This window comes from Sylvia atricapilla, chromosome 20 (assembly GCF_009819655.1).
Source record: "Sylvia atricapilla isolate bSylAtr1 chromosome 20, bSylAtr1.pri, whole genome shotgun sequence".
Classification (NCBI taxonomy): Eukaryota; Metazoa; Chordata; class Aves; order Passeriformes; family Sylviidae; genus Sylvia; species Sylvia atricapilla.
This window is the reverse complement of record NC_089159.1, coordinates 3,482,959-3,498,082: the sequence shown is the minus strand read 5'-3', so window position 1 is coordinate 3,498,082 and position 15,124 is coordinate 3,482,959. Positions and strand designations below refer to the sequence as shown.

The following is a 15,124-nucleotide window of genomic DNA, read 5'->3' as shown; positions in this document are numbered from 1 at the left end:
TGTCCAAGAGGAAACTGTCAGGGCTTTTTCAACTCATGTCCTTCATTTTCCATTCTTTCTCCACCACAGAGCTTTTTAAGTCTTTCAAACCAGCAAGCTGACCTCAGCAGCCCCGTTTTCACATGAAATAGTCTGGACATTTGTTTAAGAGCTCTGCATGTTTTGTAGAGGTTTCCATCAGAGCCCATCAAACATAATGTATGTTGAAACCCTGTTGTGAAGGAGGTGTTGCTAACTGTATGAAAAGAAAGGCACAGAACCATTACAGGACCTTCCTGAGGTCTTTTGTCAGCTTGTTGACAGAACTAAAAATATCAGTCTGGCATCAATAGAAAACTCCCTTGGCTTGTGTTTGTTGGTTATGCAAACATCAGTAAGGAAACAATCGGCCTCAGTATTCTTAGATGTAAAGATAATGGTGTTGATATATTGATTCAGCAAAGGACTTCAAGCCTCTGCTTAAGTTCTGTTTATGTTGAAGTTGAAGGTTGTGTTTATATTTTAAGGTAGCTCTGCAGTTGCCATCACTGCCTGATGGACTTGCTGTGTCTCACTCATTTTGTGCAGGGAACGCTCTGAGAGGTGGGGTGGTTAAATCCGCTCCTCCCAGGGAAGGTAAAGCACAGAGAAACAAAGGTTGTCAGTGCACTCTGCTAGCCCTGGATGGCTTTTCATCCCCATGGTCCCTCCTGCCAGGTCAGCTGTGGTGGGACAGAGCTCTGTGGAACTTCCCTGGGGCTACCACGGGCTTTTGCAGCTTGTGCTGAGGTCAAGACTGCTGTGGCCATTCATAATGTGCTATCTCAACACTTGCACAGATGTGCAGCCTGGGGACAGCTGTGCTGAGGCAGAAATTACAGTACAATATGTGGAGTTGCTCATTCCTGCCTCTGCCTCCTGCCACAGCTTCCTGTCACATCCTGCCCCTGGCTGTGGTGTTCCCAGGAGCAATCCCAGTTCTCTCCACTCAGAATTAGTGGAGAGGTTTAAATTGCAGCTGGTTTATGTCCTTCTTAACACTGGCTGGCAAAGGTAAGGGCTCGGCTGAGGTGGTCCCAGCTGCCAGGAGGGAAGATCCTATCAGACATGTTCCAGGTCCTCCAGAAAATCTGTGCCAGAGACAGACCTGAAATTTGACCTGTGTTTTCTCAAGGTAACCCCAAAAGATATTTCCAACCAACTGCTCTGTTATATCAAGGGTATTGAGGGCTGCCATCACTGTCCCATTTAATTACAGAGGTTTTTTGTGTTGGTTTCAATGTGACTTCAATATCCTGTAGCTTTTTAACAGCTTTTATAGGATTTGCCATCTGTCTTACCAGCATCCTATAGTCAGCTGCATTTTGTAGGGATGCATTTGCAGTTATTTATGTTACTTTAGTGCAAAGGAGTTCTGTAGGAAATGATTGAAAATAACAGTTCAATTTTCCAAAACACGGGAAAGAAACTAAAGCAGTGTTAAAACATGGATTTTGGTAATTGCTGCCAACTTTTCAGCTCACTGTCCTCTGGTCTGTTCAGGAAAATGAACTGAGTGCTGTATAGAATGCCCAGCTTGATGCATTAGCATGGGTGGAGGTGTGAAAGTTTTAAAGAAGTAAATGCAAACAGCACTTAGATGAGGCCAGGGCTGGAAGCTGCCAGGCTGAAGGGCAGACAGATCACACAGGGGAGGAGAGGGGGCTCAGGCTGTCAGTAGGTGAGAGCCACAGCCACGTTTGACAGACAGCTGGGTGGGAGGTCCTTGCCAGAGAAAGATATGGAAATGATTTAGCAGATGCACTTTATATGTTTGGCAAATTAATTTGACTGATTACTATTTATTTGGTGTAATCAGAAGTGTGTCTGTTCTTGCCTGAGGCTGGGAAGGAGTTTAAAAGCATTATTAGCGTAAGCTTAACAACACTTTCATCCTATACATAAATATTACCCTGTTTTCATGGATAAAAGCTCTCAATACTGGCTGAACACTGCTCTTGCTGATTTCATTATGCCAGGAGTGAGGCTTTTTGAAAACTGCATCCCAGATGAATTCTCACAGCTCTCCCAAGATTTACAGATCCCATGACTTGCTTAAGAATCCTTTTGGGCAAGTTGTTAAGGACCTCCAGAGGGTTTTGCAAGTTTTATTTCCGTGGCAAAACAAAGGATGTTTGCTTATTATCTTCCAATTTAATTGTTGGCTCTTCCTAGCTCTGTGCTTGCATTGCATCCACTGCTCCTCCTGCAGAAGGGCTGGAGCTCAGCTCCTGGGCTTTTCTGCAGTCCAAGGTGCCAAGTGCTGGCTCTGATAAACTGTCAGTGCTGCAGAGCTCTGCACTGCCTGAGATGCTGAAAGGCTGATATTTGCTCCGAATGCAAATTTGTACAAAACAGGTCTTATTCTCCTGAGCACAACTCTCCATATCTCCTCCCAGGCACATGCTCAGATGGTGCTTGGGGAAAGGAGGGATGTTTTGTATGGAGCTCGCTAATTATGAAGCAGATTTCATCAGCCATCTTTGCAAATTGGCCTTAGAATTACCAGAACCCCAAAGCAGCATTAAAACTGCCTCGTAACAGCAGTAATGAATGAGCTTCAGTGCAGCAGGCAAATGTGTAACACTCAGACATGTGCAGTGTGTGGGGCTTTTTGGGAACCTGATGCTAATAGTGGGAGTTTCCTCCATACCACATCTCAAAACCAGAGATGATGGACAGGGGCTTGGAATTTTTGTGTAAGAGCTACGAAGCAATTTAAAGTGCCTCTATTTCCATCACAGTCTCTTTAGGTCTTTGCTGAGAAAAGCCATGCTCCAGTTTATCCATAGTCCTGACATTCATAAAAAAAAAAAAAAAAAAAAAAAATTGCGCTGCATATTTCTGTTTCCTTTTAAAACATTAGTTTTTTCTAAATGGTCATGACCTGCCATGGAGGAGCTGCTTTGATGTTTTGTTGTAAAGTCAGTCTTCCTTTAGGCTTGAAACAGGCACAGACTGGTGCTCAGCTGTGCCATAGGCATGTAGGAATGTTGCTTTTATTCTGATTACCTTCCCTAAAAATAAAACCCTGGTATTTATTTAGTACAAAATGCTGCCCTATTTTTATAGCCAAAGATAAATTGCATTTCCAGAGGTTCTTGTTGCTTCTCTGAGTGCCTCCACACAATACTCCAAGTGTTGCAGGTTAGATTTGAAGGCTGGCTGAGGAATGCCTGAGAATGAGCCCACTCCAAACCATCCAAGGGCTGCAGGTGGAGGTGTTCTGCTCCTTGGTGTGCTGGGAACTGGAAACCACAGCAGCCTCCTTTCACTTCATTGAGGAGCATTTGCTTTAGACAGTGTCTGCCTGGCTTTTGTGGAGGGTCTCTCTGGATCCCAGCCTTTCCCTTTTCAGAACAGCAGGGACAACTGAGCTGTTTCCAGGTTCTGTCAGTGGCTGGAACAGTGTTAGTTCATGTTTTCTTTGTCTTTGGTGCTGAAAGAGGCCCATGTGAATTGTCCTGACCCAGAAAGGGCAGCAGAGTGCTTGAAGGAGTAGCTTCTATTAAAGCTTAGACATAAACATCAGAATTTACCTCTTTGGCACTTGGCCTTTTCCTGAGAGAAGGGTGATCTCTCCTTGGCTTTCCCCATAAACTTTTTCCAGACCAACTCCTGCTGGTTTCATCACAGGAAGGAGATGTCAGCAGTAATCCCTGGCCTTTCTGAACCTCTATTTAAAGAGCAGAGGTTTCCAGAGCTGCTTGGTCAGCCACCCTGCCCATCCTCTGTGCTGCTCTGAACCTGGGATCAGGGCTGAGCCAGGACATCCCACAGCCTTCCGCCCTGGCTGCTGTGGGATGTCCAAACCAGGCCATGGAGGGTTTGAATTTCGCTCTATTTTGGTATTGAGATGCCCATTTAGAGTTGTAATTTACTTCTGTCTTCCAAGAAAAGAAGATGTTTGCTACCAACTGCTTCCTGTCCATCAGAACAAAATGTTTTTCAAGCAGGGATAGGGTGGAGTATACTGGTTTTTTGGGTTTTGGAGGTGCTGGTTTAAGCTCTTTTTTGTCTTTCCAATATGTTTTTCAGGGAGGTCATGCTCATTTGCTTGCTACATATTGGATTTTTCTTTGATGGGGATGTTTGTGTCTTGAATTTCATACCAAATATACCAAGTTGTAGCACTTCATGGTATTTTAGCCACCAATAACTTCTTCAGTTAAGCTGAAAACTGTACTCTTACTTGCAAAACTATATTTGCATAATATGCAAGCTCACATGCAAAATTCTATCAAATATAAGTGTGTATTCATGTGTATAAATATTGATATATGCATGCACACATATGATACAGGTATCACTAAGATTTCCTCCTCTAATTAGCATCAATTCACTGCCACACCGTGAAAGTGGTAAAACTTTAATAAATGTGCCATTTCTTTTGTCCTTTTGCTACACAAATGGATAGAATCCAGAACCAGGGAGGTTTTTTTCTCCAGATAAACATAAACGTTATGTTAATCCAGATTAACATAAACTTTACAGAAAGAAAATATTTTAGGTTTCGTATTTCACATTTGTGCACAACTCTTGACTTAGGCAGAATTTCACTTTATCTACTCAGATGCCCTTTCCCAAAGAGCTCTTGCAGAATGCCTCTCCACTGCCCCTGTGTGAACTGGGCCAAGTGGGAAGAACAAAAATAACTCACTCTTAATTTTCCTTTTCTTCTGTCTGGTCTATCCAGATTGCATCCATTATCTCCCTCTTTGGGGAGTGGGAATGGATTCTGGGGCTCTCCTACTGTTCACATCCTGACCTTCAGCACATTTCTGTGTCTCTAATGAGGTTTGGAGCTAATTTTCCTTTTGGGATTTTTTTCTTCAAGTGATGTTCTGAGTTCCTGGATGCAAAAGGAAGACATCCACAGCTGGGCAGCTGCTCTGGACCTGAACATCTCTTGCTCTTCTGTTGCACAACAGAAGTTGAGCAGAGTGTCTGTTTAACATGTGGCATGAAAGTGCATTAGCAGTGTGCATTTGCAGCTTTGGCAAAGCAGGGATGAAGGAACTGGCAGGTCATCTTAATACACAGGGTAAACTTTAGGGAAAAGCATGTAATCCAATTTTACCCATAATTCGGAATTGTCTGTGCTAGAAGCAAGATGATAATTTTAAATAGGCATCACTTCCTCTTTCAGCATGGATTTTCTCAATGTTCTTTCTTTTGCTTCTGGTTCTTATGGTGATTCTTCCCACTGCAGACAGGGCAACTCCCCTTCCCTGTGAGGAACAGTTCAAGCACTGCAATGTACTTTAGTTCTGTGCCCTGAGTGAGTCCTCCCTGCCAGTCAGTTCAGGTAAAGGATATCTGGATCTCTGCCTGGGCACAGGCCACTCCTGAAATGTCACATTTAAATAATGAATTACTTTGGGAAAGGATTGCAAGGATCCTGGCAAGGCAGGACTTCTAAAGGAAGACTGAAGGCAGCCCATCAGAGAGAATGTGGATAAATAAAAGGGACCATGGTGTCCAAAGAGCTGAACAAGAGTCATTCCTGTCACAGCCCCAGGAAAAGGCACAGTGAGATTCAGTGCTTACAGGCAGAAACAATGCTCACTTGGATTTAGAGACCTATTGAATTCTTCATTACTTCCAGCCTTTAAATCAAGACAGGATCAATTCATAAACTAGGATATGTGGACTTGATGCAGATGTCCATAGCCAGCGTCTTTAACAATTTATGCAAGAGACAATTACTTTCTTCTGCCTCTAAAAAGTGTAGTGTGAAATTAAGGTCATTCTACAGGACAGAGCATTGCTGGGTTTTTTTATTTTTTAATTTTTCACCCCCTTCCATGGTTAGGGCTCTGTTATCTGTGAGCTCTAGTCCCTTCATGGGGAAGTAATTTGTGTTTTCCACTGCTCCTGTGTAATCTGACTGATTCTGCATGACCTGGCTAAGGGTGTCATGTCCTATTAGAGGAGTGGAGACCAAAATACACTATCTTGGAATACGGTATGGGAAATTTCCCTAACGTGACTTTGTCACTTTTCACAAATGGAATCACGGATTTTGGGGGTAAATGTAAAGTGGCTAGAGATGGAGTGGGAAGGGAGGATGTGTGACTGTACCTTTCATACTGATGTGGATTGTTGATGGTTTAGAAAACAAAATAACTCTTGTTATGGAGTAACCCAAATATCCCAGGTTACAGCACAGCCCTTGATTGGAAGGCTGATGGTGTTGAGCAACTTTAAATTTCATTCCCCCTACCAGCAAAGCAAAACACAGTCTGAGGAGCAACAGCAAAGTGTCTTGTGGGCAAAGCTGATAGCCCAAACACTGCTGAGAGTGGAGCAGAGTGGGCAGAGCTCCCTTCCCTCAGCACCTGCCAACAGGAAAACCCCAGAGCAGGGAAGGATCTGAGGCTTCAAGTGGCCTGAGCCAGCCATGGACTGGCCAGTGCCTCTGTCTGGGGTGGCTGGTTTGTTCTCTGCTGCCCTGGGCATAAACTGAGCAGTACAAGACAGATGGGCAGGTTCTTATTTCAGCTTCTTTACCTGTTTTTGTTTCTTTCCCCTCCTTTGCAGTACGTGGTCATTCCAACTCGCCGTGCAACCGCAGTGGCCTTGCAGAGTTTCACTTCACACCTCCTGGGAGATGCTGGCAGTCCTTATCTCATTGGATTTGTAAGTGCTCACAGCAGGCTCTGGCAGGGTTTGCTCTTGTTTCTGACCTGCTCATCTGAAATGCCAGGTTAGATCCTGCTGGGAAGGAAGGCCTGTGTTTGTCAGCAGAATGGGAAGTGCTGCAGAGAAGTGCAACTTCTTTTTTTACCTGCAGTTCAGACCAGGGGGGACTGTTTGGGTGGGGGAAATAAACTCCCACATCTTTTTAGCGTAAGGTGTTTATAAAACTCACAGACAGCTCTGAAAAGAGAGAGTGGTGTGGACATGGGACTGATAGGAATTAGGTTGGAAGGGTAATGTGTGTGTTTAGCTGTTAATTAACCTCAGAAACCAAATGCCTGTTTATGGGCAGCAACACACAGCTATACCTGGTTTGTATGATAGTAAATCATAGAACCACAGAATATTCTGGGCTGGAAGGGACTGACAAGGATCATCCATTCCATCTCCTGGCCCTGCACAGACCCCCCCAGCAATCCCAGCCTGTGCCTGGGAGCATTGTCCAAATGCCCCTGGAGCTCTGGCAGCCTTGGGGCCATGACCATTCCCTGGGGAGCCTGGGCAGTGCCCAGCCAGGGGGTTTTATTTGTATTCCTTCCTGGGGTGTTCACTTTGGGCTCCTTTCTGTGACTGCTTCAGTGGCTGACCTTGGTCTAGGTGGGGATCTCCCTTCCTATGCCACCATTATCCTACTGCAGAACAGAGCAAGAGACCCAGCTCCAAAATCTGGCAGTCAGAGAACATTCACAGTTGAAAATAAAAAGCCTGGGAAATGTAATGAGGAAAAGAAATCTGGATGCACTGGGGAAGTGTCTTTTTCCTCCAGTGGGGTTTGATGCATGGAGTTTCAGAGATCACAGTTCATCATTTATAAAATACAGTAGCTTCCACAGAAATCCCTAAGTGACCCTGCTGCTGATGTGTTGAAAGTGCTGCTACCCAGGGATGTAACTGGGATCTTCACTGGTCCCATCACCTGAGAGACAGGGCTTTGATGTGCTCCTGCAGCTCAGACACAGCTGCTGGCTGCTGTGGGGCTTTGTTATTTTTTACAACCATCATTGCTCATCTATTCATCCTGGAGACACCAGTGTGTGTAGCTACACATATTTATTTTTATAGGTTTAATTTTGTGAGTATATCTGTTTAAATAAACATAAATGTTTACTTTTGAGTGGCAATGCTGTGGCTGCTTTGTAGCCCTCTGAAGCACACAGAAAAGGCAGATGGAGATAAGACTGAGAAGACCAAAGAAATGAGAAATCTCTCAGGAGAATAAAAATGCACAATTTAGCTTAACTCTTTATTTACTTCAGTGTTCTGGGTACCTGGGGAGAAAGGATCTTATTTTAGAAGTTATTTGAAGGTGGCAAGAACAAAGGAATTGCAGGAGAGGCTGCTTCATGCAGGGTAGGTGATGTGGGAGAGGAGAAGGAGCCAGGCAGGGCAGGGGCAGGCCAGGCTGCCTCAGGTGACTGCTGCATGTTCATCCTTTTCCTCACATAAAAGGGATGTCCAGGGGGAATACCTCAGACCCTGAATGATTGCAATTATTCTTGAAAGTTGCCTGGGGCTCTTCAATGTCATAGATTAAAAAATAAAAGGTCTTTGGTTGTAGAAATAACAACCTTGCCTTGCCTCCTGGTATGCAGAGATCAAGCAAGTTGTGAGTTACTTAAGGAATCTTGGCTGAAACATGTATACCCTCAATTTAATAGCTTCATTAGGCTTTCTTTAGACTGGGAACATATTTGTTACTATTTTGGATTATCCTCCTCTAATGCTGTAATTGTTGGGCAGTTGTGATATGGGAGGAGGTGATGCAGGTCCAAGGCTCTGTGCAGAAGAGGAGGAGTGAAGCACTCATGTCATGGAAGGAGCCAGCATCCCTTTGTGCAGCCTCTTTCCTGGCTGGGCTGACTCATCCTCCCTCTGCTACCAGGAGTGAAAGATCAGCTCCAGCTCCACATAACACAGGAAAATACTATTTAAAGTGAAAGGACAGCCAACTTCTGCACCAGAGCTAAGGCAAGCACAGAACCCAGGTATTAAAAACCACAAGAACTGTCCAGCTGCAGTGCAGGATGGAGACCTTCCTACAGCACTGAAACCCCACCTGGGCAGGGGGCAGAAGGGGCTCAGATTCTGACCAGGATTTTCAAGGCAGTCTGGGAGGGCTGAGTAACCTACTCCTGCTGGGTTTAAGGGAAATTTGGGAACCTGATTCCCACAGTCCTTCTGAGAATCCCCACCCTGAGGGCATCAACTCCCACTGCTGTGACTCCAGACTCTTCAGAGAGAGGCAGACCAAGAGCAGGGGTAGGTTTTGAAGGAGAGCAGCAGACAGCCCTGGAGGTGTCCAAGGAATGACTGGACGTGGCACTCTGTGCTCTGGTCTGGTTTTTTATTCAGTCATAGGTTGGACTTGATCATCTCAGAGGCCTTTTCCAACCTCAATGATCCTGTGATTCTGTGAGCTGCAGACACAGGCAGGCTCAGGAATGGGTGAAACTCATTTTCCTGATCACTTGGGTTCACTTGGGATCCTGGAGCTCTGCTGTGTCTTCCAACTGCTTAGAATCCCCCTGAATTCCCTCATTAAATGATCAGTGCTTTGATCAAACATGGCTGGAATCCTACATGGCTTTGGTGAGTTTATAGTGAGATTCCCTCTAACAATGCTCTTAATAAAGACCTGGTGACCCTTGTCCTTGTAGGAGTGAGCTGAGGCAGGCAATTGTCTCTGCTGGATGCCAATAAATGTTGTATTGATCTTAAAATGCCCGTGTGGAACATAGAAGGTGCTGATCAGCCACAGCCTCAGGTGTGCAATTGCTGCTGTGCTCTGTGCTGTGTTCTGAGAGCTCAAGGTCACACTCAGACTTGCTGTAACTTCTCCCCATTCCAAATCCTGCACTGCAGCTCCTTAAACCTCCCACAGCAGCAAATACACATTAGTGCTGAAAAGCTAAGTGGCAGAGAGCACATATGTGTGGCTATTTTTCCTGTCTCTTTAAATATTGATAACTTTTATTATGGTAAAAAGGCTTAAGATTGACTTACAAAGGAGTTATGCAAATACAGCTTTAGGGTGGCAGCTGTAATTTGCATAAAGCTTCACTACGTGGCAAGCTCTGAGATCAATTACTGTAAATCAGCACTGCCTGTTCATTTCCAAATAAGAATAGGCACTGCTGCAGTATTTCAGTAGATGAGACAGCTTTTATTCCTAGAGAGCTGTAACTTTTTTCAAGACCTTTGTGGTAGGTAACCAAACTGTAGAATTTAAATAATTCCTTTTTAACAGTTCCAGTGTCACTCCACACTTTATTCTTGAGGCAGTTGGTGAGAAATCTCACCTGCTCAGTGCATTACACCCAAATATGTGCAGTGCTTTTGTCTCTGACCACTCCCACTATGCAGACACGACTGCTGGAGCACAGGGATGTTACGGTGAAATGCCCCAAATCCCACCATTAATGTTGAGTATCAGATAAAGGTCTTCAACTGCTGCCCAGGACAGCATTTCAGGCTCAGAAGAGCAAGTGGAGAGAGGTGGCAGCAGCATGAGAAATAGTTAACTCCTCTCAGGCTGCATCACAACTCCAGCTCTTTGTCTCACTATTTCTGCTTTGATCTTGGTTGCCCTTTAAAATAAAACAACTGTCAGTCCATGCTGTGTGTCCATCTGTGCACAGGCATGAACCTGTTTTCTCTGCTCAGGGTTTACAGCATCCTTCTTCTTGTGTCCCCCTCCCCTTCTTGACTGCTCTTCTGCTTCTGGAAATCTGAATACAGGCCAAAGTGGGTTTTTATGTCATGGCTGTGGCTTGGGACTTCTTCTTTCCTTCCTCCAAGTTTGTAATTTGCTTCCTGCCTGAGCACTTTCCTCTTCCAGCCTTGCCTTGCCTCTGTGATGCCCAGAGGACCTGCTGCAGGCACTGCAGTGCCCACTTGTGCTGTGGGCACTCTGTCCTCACTGCCCTGCTGCTGGCTGCTCTCCTGCCTGCCTAAACTCTCTCTCATATTCTCTGTTCATCAGGTCTGAGGATGAAAACCACAGTCTGTATCTCCCTGTCACCTGGCAACATCAGCCTGTGAGGAGAGTGTTCTAGAGTGCCAGAGGTGGCTCTCCTCCCTGAGCACCTTTTGGTGGGCTAAAACTCCCTGGACCCCTCTGGTGGTGGTTCCCATCTCTCCTGCCCTCCTGGGCTGTTTCAGTTTTACTGGAAGGACACCATCTCCAGCCATTCCCTGCCAGCTGGGCTGTGGGAGCCTTTGGCACCCTTCACTGTTCTCCCTTCCCCAGCTTTCCTGTGAGCAGGTTGATAAATCTAATGAGCTATTTAAGCAGCAAGAATACTAATGACCTTCTTTTAGCATGTAGTTAGCAGAGCAGTGTTAATTATCCCTGGTGCAGAGTATCAGGGCAGGCAGATCAGCATTTCATTAGGGCCAAGGCAAGAAAAACTGTAGTAAATGCAGCAATTAAGACACTTTTTTAGTGAAAGTTATAACTGGAGGTGCAGATTTCACAGCGTCTTGGCCCAGTTTGAAACAGCCTTTTTGTTGATTTGGTTTGAAAGCGTTCACCTAACCAAGTCTATCTGTATAGAAAGTAACTCTGTGTGTAAGGACTTGCCTGCCTGAGAAAGCAGAATGCATGTATTGTGATTTAAAATTCATATTTTATGGTTTAAAAACCTATGGCTGCTTCAGAGTAGGACAGACTTACACTGGAAGAACACTTTTTACATTTTAGTTTGCTAGACTAAAACAGGCCACAGCCCATTGGGAGTCAAATCCACTTCTTGTCTGACTTAAAAGCAGGGTATTGCAATAAAGTGGATGGTTGGGATGGGATGCTGCAGTCTGGGGGTCCTGTCCCTGTCTGAGCCATGCAGCCACCCCTCAAATATGCCCCATGAGGTGTTTGCTGGTGCTTGCACAGTCCTGTCTCTCCTGCCAAGGCAGGCTGGGAGAGGAACTTCAGGTCAAAAAGGCAGGAATGTCCTGTAACAAAAACATGCAAAATACTCTCCTGGCCCCACTGTCCATTTCATGGACCATCAGGAGATGTTCCACTGCTCTCGTGGGGCTGAGGATGGAACAGAGGTCTCTGTCTTGTTGCCTTTTGCAGCATGTTCTGATATAGTGCACATGAGTCTGTATAAGCAGCATCTCCCATCACCTGACAGAGCTGGGAGATAAAATGTGATGCACATTTATGGGTTTTATTGTTCTTTCTTTACCAAGTCCCAGCTGCTTGACAGGTGTGGTGTAACCCTGATGGCATCCCTCCTCCTGCAGGGACCTTTCCCCAGACCCATGTTGTGTGTGACCCATCCTGTGGGGGGTGAAATGGAATTGGCCTGGCTAGTCTGAACATCTGCTGTGCTGGCCAGGGAAATAATGTGAGCATGAGAACCTCCAGCTCCTGATCTTTATTACGTGGTTCTTCAAGCAGTGACTTTAAGTTGAGGATTTCTCTGGTCCTGAATAATTAAAAGCCATTTTCATAGTGCACTGAAAGACTAAATCTTTGACATACCTGTCAGCTGCAAAATTAGAGGAGAATTAACCACCTGGAGACCAGTTCTCATGGGACTGATCTCCTCATTGCACCGAGCTAACAAACTTCCCACTTCTGATGACTCAGGAACAGATAAGATATAAGTCTGCCAATAAAATACCAAATTACTTCCCACCTCTAAGATACTCTGTGCCAAGGGTTCACAGCCTGCTTTTGGTGTTTTTTCAGAGCTCTGTGCATCTGTCCTGTTCAGGACTTTGTTAGATGTACAGGTTCTCAGTATTTTTGATAAATGTTTAATGTAGGTGGAAGTATCCCCTTAGAGAAAGCCCAGAAATCCAAAGCAGGTCGTTGTTGCACTCAAGTATTTCAAGCGTCTCATCTGCTCTGTCACTCCTCTGTGCACTGAAAACCTCCTTAAATAAATATTTTCTTCCTCTGAGCTGCCAAGGATCCTGCACACTCCCAAGATGGGCAGTTTCCATGGTGCTGAGCACCTTTCAGAATGTGTCCAGATTATCTCCAACACTGGGAATTACTTTGTTTTCATGGAATATACGGACAGGGAAGGGGCCCATGCTGCCAGGAGAGGTGGGGACAGGGATGCTGCTAAAGGTGCTGTGCCACAGACCTGTTTCTACATGGTTCATGTACCTGAGCCCTGGCATGGGAGTTCCTTCACATTCCCTGTGGTATGAGGCATCTCTCTCTGGGATCAGAGAAAGTCCAGTCTTAACTTAGAAAAGCCCTGGGCAGACCAGACCAGAGAGAAAGGCAGTTAATGACTTGAAGGAAAGAGACTTTCAACCCTCTCCAGGGCAAATTTCTCTGACCCCCAGACGTACCAAGTCCATGTCCTGGCAGAGCAAGCAGCATCTCTATGGAGCATCTTAATTTATTGTAGCCTTTTTCAAGGTAGCACTATGTATTTAATGCAGCCTGGTCATCCTAGGAGAGGGAAAATATCATTAAAAAAAAACAGGTTTACTTCCTTTTATTTTAGAGTGTTCCTCATGCCATTTGTCACAGTGTAAATGCTTCTGCTCCACCCCCAGGCCCAGCAAATTGTTTACTTTATAAAATCCTTCAGTTTTGCTTTCTCAGCTTCATTTGCATTTATATTCCATTTTTTTAGAAAACTAAAGAAACCTTTCACATCCACAGTGACTTCAGAGTGGGTGGATGCCAAACCACTGGGGGGTTCCAGGGAATACTGTGTTAAGGAACTGTACTAAAGTGATCAACCAGGGAGAACCTGCTTTGTATCAAACTGGTAATCATGGAAATCAGATATTTCTGCCAGAAATACCCTTTGTATGTAGCAGGATTTGTGCCCAAGTGGCAACATCAGAATGTTTAGAGAAGCCAACTGCAGAGGAATTGAGATATTTACTCAGCAATGAGAGAGAGAAAATGAAATGGTGATTTCAGAGATGTTGTTACCATTATGCTGTGTAATTAATAAATCAGTTAATTTACCCAGACTGTTCAGGAGAGGCAGAACATGGAATCCAGATGCCTTCCTTGGGCTCCAGCCCACCTTGGTGTCTCCTGTATCCATCCATGGCCTGTGCCCCGTTCCAAAGCACACACCTGTACTTCCCAAGTGAAGAACGTTCCCTTTGCTCCTCTGCTGTCTCCTGCACTCAGATGGAGACACAGTTGGGCTTTGGGGTTGGGATGGTGCCCGTTGCAGCTGCACTGCTGGTTCTCTGGAAGGCAGGAGCTGTCTCCAGCTGGACTCCAGCCAAGTGGCTGCCACCAGCTGGGCACACGCTGTCCGTGTTCTGTAAAAACGCCTCAAGCTGAGGTTTATTTAGCAAAGTCATTCCTCTTGCTCTGTGCTACACAGAGAGGGAGGAGACAGGAACTTTCACAGTTCGGCTGGGATCAAAGACTTATGATTAGACTGCAGAGCAGCAACGGGACTCCCTCCTTGATTTCCCAGCCCCGCATGCTGCATGCCTGCTCTGAAGCTTTTGCCACCTCCCAGCTGGAGGAACAAAGGAAAGGAATCCCACACATGACTCCTGCTGCAGGGCTGGCACCAGCCCCCGCAGTTTGTTACTCATGCTAGAGAGAAAACACCAAAAATTATGCTTGATTTGCTCTTGCCAAATCACAGTTGGCCAGCTCAGGATGCTGTCATTGCCAGGAGTCTGGAAAGCCCAAAACTGGCAGTACAGAGCAGAGCATTTGGCAAACGGTGTGTCATTCTTGGAGCCTAGGTGTGTAATTATGTCCTGTGTCCTCTTGAGAGGAGATGCCAAAGTTGCAGCCTTAGCAGGTGGTTTGTAACCAAATGGAACAGAACAACAGAGAACAGTGACTCTTAACAGTCATATAAAAAGATATAAACATATATGTGTTTTTATACAACCTGATAAAATTCTAGAGTTAAGTGATGAAGACATTGGGGAGGGAATTAAATGGAACCTGGATGAGGAAGCCCACCAGCCTTGGTGGAAAGAATTATACCTTGAAAAGAAAGAAAGACTTTTTTTTTCTAAACTCTGCAGTTACAGAATGTGTTTGGTTAAAAATGAAGAATAGAGCAGATTTAATAATAACATGATTTGTTGCTATAAAAGGTCAACACAATGTGTTAGAAGGGAAGGTGTTGGACAAACTGCATTGGGAGATTTATTTGCTGGAGACTTTACAGTTTCAAAGCTGGTTTTTAGCCTAGAATGTCGTGTCATCCGTGGAGAAAGCAATCAGGAGCACATGCATGGCTTTTCATCCTCTGCTCCTGACTTACCATGTCAATTTGTCAAGTGATTTATTGTCTGGTCCTTTTAGAGAATAATTGTATCCATTCCCAAAAATGAAAAGTGGTTTAGAATGTCTAGATTTCTGTTTTAGAATATCCTCAATTCAGCCTGACAGAGACATTGACTCAATGCCAAGTTCTGGTTCATAATGAAGAAT

General features: G+C 45.0%; 1 protein-coding gene across 1 annotated transcript in view; it reads left to right on the top strand.

Moving 5' to 3' along the window:
- LOC136369997 (sphingosine-1-phosphate transporter SPNS2-like) overlaps window positions 1-15,124 on the top strand; it is a 134,176-nt gene that overhangs the window by 97,253 nt on the left and 21,799 nt on the right. The window contains exon 10 of the mRNA XM_066333172.1: window positions 6,562-6,660. Coding sequence (XP_066189269.1) covers window positions 6,562-6,660 — 99 coding nt within the window. The remainder of the gene's footprint in view (window positions 1-6,561; window positions 6,661-15,124) is intronic.